Genomic DNA, 6,000 nt, shown 5'->3' with positions numbered 1-6,000 from the left:
CTTTTACCATCAGAGACAAAGCTTTGGTACTAACGACCGGCCTATTATTTAGTTGTTGCATTTTTTTTCCCCATTTCTTTTATGTCCTCTGAGACTTGGACATCTTGCAACATGCCTCAAAGGAGGCTGGAGGCCCTATTGTTTTGAGGTTTTCACACTTGAGGGCCATGGTATTTTGTGTGTGTAGAGAGAGACTGTGACAGGCTTGAAAGAGAGAGAGGCTGGGCTGGCTCGCACAGAAAGGAGCCTTCGCTAAACACTGGCCCGGCTCCTAGAAAAGAGAGAGGGATTAGTGTGCACAGACCAAGAAACTAATCTCCTTCGACATAATAGAACTGTACATAAACAACATCCCTGAGAAGTGAGCGGTGAAGCACTGACTGACTGAAGAGGCCGAACGTGTGAACACAAGGGCTCGGAATAAATTGCTGTTTGCTGTGGAAAATGATGATGAGAATCGACTTCCATCCAGAGATTTGAACATCTGGACGGCATCATCCCTTTACAAACCCACACTTAGAAAAACAAGCACAAGCAAACACAAATGTGCAAACACCGCAACCCCTTTATACAGACACAAGCTCTCCAGTGTATAATAGCCACATTTGCATTAATAAGCTCGCGTTTGCGATAACAATTAATCACACTGATTAATTGCAACAGCAAATTTGGGAATCTAAGCTGCCAGTAGCAGCCTTGAAAGAAGACACTAACTGTCCATTTATCACATTCAAACGTGCGGCCTGAAGGCGTGCACAACTCATAAGGTTGTGTTTTACCAGTCGACACTGAGTATATATAAAAGATGAATGAAGCCACAATACGTTTTTTAAAATAAGGCACTTTTTAATTGTTTTTTCAAGAACAGAGCCCTAGAGAACAGGGCACATACTTCCTTAAAGGACTATTTATATATTAATAGAAAATTGTGTTTAAAATGCTTTGAATTGTCGAGTACTGACACCTCAAAGGGAGAAGATCCTGGGTTTGAATCCAGGGTTGAGCCTTTCTGAGGTGTTAAGCAGGTATTCCAGTTTCCTCTCAAAGACACACATCGTTTAGGTTGATTGGTGTTTCTGGATTGGCTGTAGCTGTAAATGTCTGTCTGTCTCTTTCTGTTAGCTCTGTAACTGTCTAGCATGCACCCTGTCTCTGCCCCTCCAACAGATTGTATGAGTTTCAGAAATATAATAGCAGAACATGATACAGAGTCCAATTAGCCTGCATTTCATTTTTTGTACACATTTCTGGGGGTTGGTTTTTTTTAGTCTCTGATTTTTATAATGGGAACAACATAACTGATAAGAAGTTGCCCTTTTCCAAACCATCACATTTTACATGTCAAACACATCCTGTGGTTTGAATGTTTTGAGTCTCTGTGAAAAGGACATTAAGGAGACCGAACCACCATCTAGTGAAGATGCACTTAATGCAATAATGGCTCATTGTAAGTTTAAAAAGTGAGAAATCACTGAGACTAATTTGAGTAGAATACAATGCATGCCTCCAGGCCTGGAAAGATATGATAAAATGCATTTTTTTTAACTTAAAGTACTTCTACACACTTTAACTATTAAACACCGTTTAGCATTTAGGATTATCGAAAATTCACTCACAAGGCTTTCATCCAACATACACAAATAACTCAGCATGAGGTTTTCACACGCACAGAAATCACACCCTCCATGCGTGTACAGTACATTAGGCTCAACTGTGTCGCACGCTTTAATTTCTTGTAAACATTCCCACTTCTCATTTTATGACGGTGGAAAGGCTGCTGAGCAGAAGAGGCGTTTAACGCTTTTCAAACACACAAGAGCTCAGAGAAGCAGCGTATTATGTTGACCAACCTCGGCAATGGCAAATTCACTCAGGCTGAGCTGCTGAGCTAGATGACCTGTTTATTTAGACTTAAGAGAGCACGTGTCTCAGGCTCCTGGACCGATCAGTGAATATGTTGTACACAGAGCCTGCCACGATGGAGTTTACAGCCAAAATAAGCAACAGTAATTGCCAAATACTCGAGTATTGGAAGGGGAAGCAGGTCTATTTACTTCTCTTAGCAGCTTCAATTAAAGCAAACAGCAGAGAGGGCACAGGTTAAGGATTATTTTATTACTTAGCAGTTTGTACAGTTTCTACCATGGAAAAATAACATGTAACATAAGACCGTATTTACATTTCCATTTTTACAAAATGTCTTTACAAGATTTTTCTTTTTTTTGCCAGTTCCCCAAAAAAAAAAAAAAGAAAAGAAAAAAAAATGAGGCTAAAACACACAAAACATACACATTCACACACATCCAAACCAAACTTTGTAATACACACATAAATAAATATAGACATTCACTGACTGTCACGACAAATATTTCTACAGCCAAGAACATGTACAATTCATCATTTCCACACAAGTTATAATTTCATTAATAAACATTACATATTACTTCCAATATAATTCTTTGTTAATCTGTTAATGAAATATTGCTAACATATTGAAAAGAGGTAACACAGACATTTCATGCCAACAGAATGCTAACGGCTGTCATGCAAAACCATTACAAGCTTTCAATTTGAAGCAAGTAAATCATTTACAGTTCTAAAATCAAATGTACTACATGCAACGTACTACGCGAAATATTCTGGGTTAGACAACGATGACTTTAGTTACATTGACCATCAGTACTGACTGTGTGCCAAAGAGCCTCTTTAACTGATAACACAAAATAAATACTTTAATTTCTACTTTTCTTTCTTCATTAATTGTTTTACATTTATTGCATTTCCTATCGAATATTCCATCATCTTCAAACATGTTCCCAAATTATTTTGTTTATTTCAACCGTGTAATAGCCAAATCTAAATCAGTCATTGTTGTCTACAATGACTGCTTCATCACCAATTCTGGGGTTCCTGGATCTAGTTTTACTTATTACGTGAACTCCTTATGGGATAAGTTGGGGAGCTGTGTACTAACCAACGTGGAATATGAGACCTCAAAATATAAATTTCACTCTATAGATAAACCCCTTCCGGTTACTTGGAAGTCAAGAGAGAGGGGTTATGAAGGAATAGCTGACGTGTTGTGGAGCCTGGAGGAGATAGACCCATATTTCACAAGAAGGGGGGGTCAGTTCATGGTCTGGTGCGCTGTGTTTCTGTTTGGTTCCACACATTCCTTCTTTGACAGACAGGAGCAGAGAGCCACTGGTACTTCTTCCTACTGGGTTTGCCTCGACTTCAAACTCAGTGTCTCTCTACCGACGGCTTCTGGTGATGAGAGTGGTGCTGCCGCAGCCTTGGTCCTTCAAAAAACACACAGATTCAAAGAACTGTCAGATACGACTTCAGATTGAATCACTTTGAATTGGTTTTTCAGGGAGTAGCAATGCGCTTCTTTTCGCCACTTATATGAAACCTGGTGTTTAACTACAGCTTCCCCTATTGCAACATATGTAATGTAATTACTGTTCAGTAATATTACAGTTGCTAATCACCTATAGTTTCAAATTTTTTTTATGTTTCGGCAGGTCAGCCTTTAGCCACCTTGATTTTCCTAGATGAGCACTGAGGCTTGGTGCCTCTCTGAATTACTTTGACGGTTGTAACTCTGCTGGCTGCTTGGTGGTTTATTGAAGGCGCATAAAAGGCTGATCTTGCACATGCCCTGAGAAAGATAGGGATTTGTGCTGGCACGTCCCTATATGTACAGTTTAACATTGTGTTGTTTACTTAATTTTCTTTTTATTTGTTTGCTTTTTTTTTCGGTAAATGCTCTTTTTTATATAATTGATTTGACTGATTGATAATTTTGTTCTGCTATTGAAGCCGATTATTGAGAATCATGTAGTTTTACTTATATTGGTACTGACTACTACATTTCTGATATAGTGGCATTCCTACAATAAAAAATAAAAGTTGAAGATTAATGTGACTTTTCCAATAATACTATTATCTTAAACTCTTGTGGCCATAGCATTTATGATGGGAAAACCTGATATTATAACAGCCCTAATAATGAGATGTGTATATGTGTATATTACACCTACATTGCTTTTCATGTAGCTATGACAACGCCACTGTTGACATAACACCTTAACATTTACATTTTACTTTCAGTAACAGCAAAAACATGCTGATTTACACAATCAGCAGAGGAAAATAGGTAGATTCATTACTTCACATTATATTAGGCATTAATACCATATATAGTCATATATTTACTGCAAAGACAAAACATAACTGTTTAGCGCCATGGTTTAAGCAGCTACAAATAGAAGATCTACAGTATGCTATTAGGACTGAACAGTAACAGACACCAAACAAAAAAGAGTCTCAATATGAATTTCAAATGTTGAATCGCTGGCATTATCATTTCAACTGAGCAAATTGAGGTGCAACTCATAAATTATGGAAGCTGACAGTGACTTGCTACTTACGATGTTGTATGACAGGCAGTATGCTCGGGGTCTGAAAGGTCTTAACCGTGGCAGGACCTTCTCCTCCAGTTGTTATAACCTGCACCTCCAGTCTGTAGTAGGTGGACGGCCGCAGGTTGGACACTACAAGCAAGTTATGATCCTGCAAAACGAAGGAAGGGAGCAGGAGACGACATGCAATCAGATGAAATGCAACAGAACACGCCTTTGATTCTGACAGGACTTTAATGTGAATGGGCCGCAAAAGAGGGGAGTGTAGCCGTCTTTGCACAAGTCACAGACAAAAACAAAGACTTTGTTTTCATAAGGCTGTCTGTCTCTCTTTTCACTGCCAGGTTGATAAAGTGTGCGGTGGGTGGTTTTATTTATAGACAAGCTCTAGAGGCTGGGAGGTGCAGATAGGCGGAACGTGTTGTTGATGGAACAGATTATGTCAAAGAGCAGCTTTTTCAGAGCTTTCACGGAGGATGAAAGAGGCAGACGTGAAGGGAGATGAATGCGCAGAGGAGGAGAACTTCCAGCAGGACAAAAAACTTCCCCAGATCTATCCCCGTGTCTGTCTACATACTACCGCTTATCAAACGATTCATGCAAAGAAGCCACAACAGCGTTATCCTCAAATCACGGTCACATCTGACAGATGCATTTCTTTTCCTGTTGCACACACTAATAGTCTTGTCACAACACGATCTCCTGTGGTTTCATAAAAACCATATTAACATTCAAAACTTTAGTTAAACTCCAATTCTGCTTCAGTAAAAACAGACTTACTGGTGGCAGGATCTGGGACTGGGAGATGATGCTGTTGGGCAGGCTGTTTTGCCGGCTTTCAGTTGTGATTTCAGCCCAGGTGACCTGGAAGCCCGTGATTCGCTGATGGGGAGCCAGCCTAGAGACGCGCCAGTGGAAATTGCCGGTGATGTTTCCCTCATTGGTCGTGAAGGAAGCCGTCAGGTTCTCAGGTTTAGCAAGAACTTTCGGAAGCCCTGAAGCTGTTAGGACAAAGTTGGTGTTATTATTATAGAAACATTTTTGGGAAACATCCGTGAAGACTGACGAATTAACAAAGAAATACAGCTACTCTGGTTTTGTAAGAAAGGTTATGTGAGAAACTATTTATCCTGAACGTGTTAAACCTATATTTTAAGTCTATAGAGATTTTTCTCATCATCATGATAATAATAATGATATTCTAACAAATGTTTTTGTATTGTCTCCACTAATGCGGTCGGTTTTAAAATCCCCCAAACAGCAGACTACTCACCTCCCTCTCCTGGGCAGGGGATGTGTTTGTGAGTCTTGCTCCGGATGGTAGCGCAGGATGGGGTGAGGAAAGTGGTGCTCTCGTCCTTCGAGCGCCTCTTGGACTTCAGCATGTGAACAGTGACTTTGTACTTGCAGGAGAACAGCAGGCCTGGGAGGTTGATGTAGTTCTCCTGTGCAAAGAAACACATTACTCAGTTCTGATGACTTTGACATGTCACCCAGGTCAGGTCCCATGGAGCTTGGGAGATAATTAAATACACAGCGCAGATCACGTTCCCACTCAGGCCCCAGGAACACG

General features: G+C 40.0%; 1 protein-coding gene across 1 annotated transcript in view; it reads right to left on the bottom strand.

Moving 5' to 3' along the window:
- Positions 1-2,294: 2,294 nt before the first annotated feature.
- Positions 2,295-6,000, bottom strand: part of anos1 (anosmin 1) — a 40,816-nt gene continuing 37,110 nt past the window's right edge. Inside the window, exons 11-14 of the mRNA XM_005723592.2 lie at positions 5,701-5,872; positions 5,208-5,428; positions 4,437-4,578; positions 2,295-3,302 (exon numbers count right to left, since the gene is read on the bottom strand). Coding sequence (XP_005723649.1) covers positions 3,244-3,302; positions 4,437-4,578; positions 5,208-5,428; positions 5,701-5,872 — 594 coding nt within the window. The 3' untranslated portion in view covers positions 2,295-3,243. The remainder of the gene's footprint in view (positions 3,303-4,436; positions 4,579-5,207; positions 5,429-5,700; positions 5,873-6,000) is intronic.

This window comes from Pundamilia nyererei, unplaced genomic scaffold (genome assembly GCF_000239375.1).
Source record: "Pundamilia nyererei isolate P.nyererei 1_Seehausen unplaced genomic scaffold, PunNye1.0 scaffold00009, whole genome shotgun sequence".
Classification (NCBI taxonomy): Eukaryota; Metazoa; Chordata; class Actinopteri; order Cichliformes; family Cichlidae; genus Pundamilia; species Pundamilia nyererei.
Note: the sequence above shows the minus strand (reverse complement) of the source record. Positions and strands in the feature narration are given on the sequence as shown.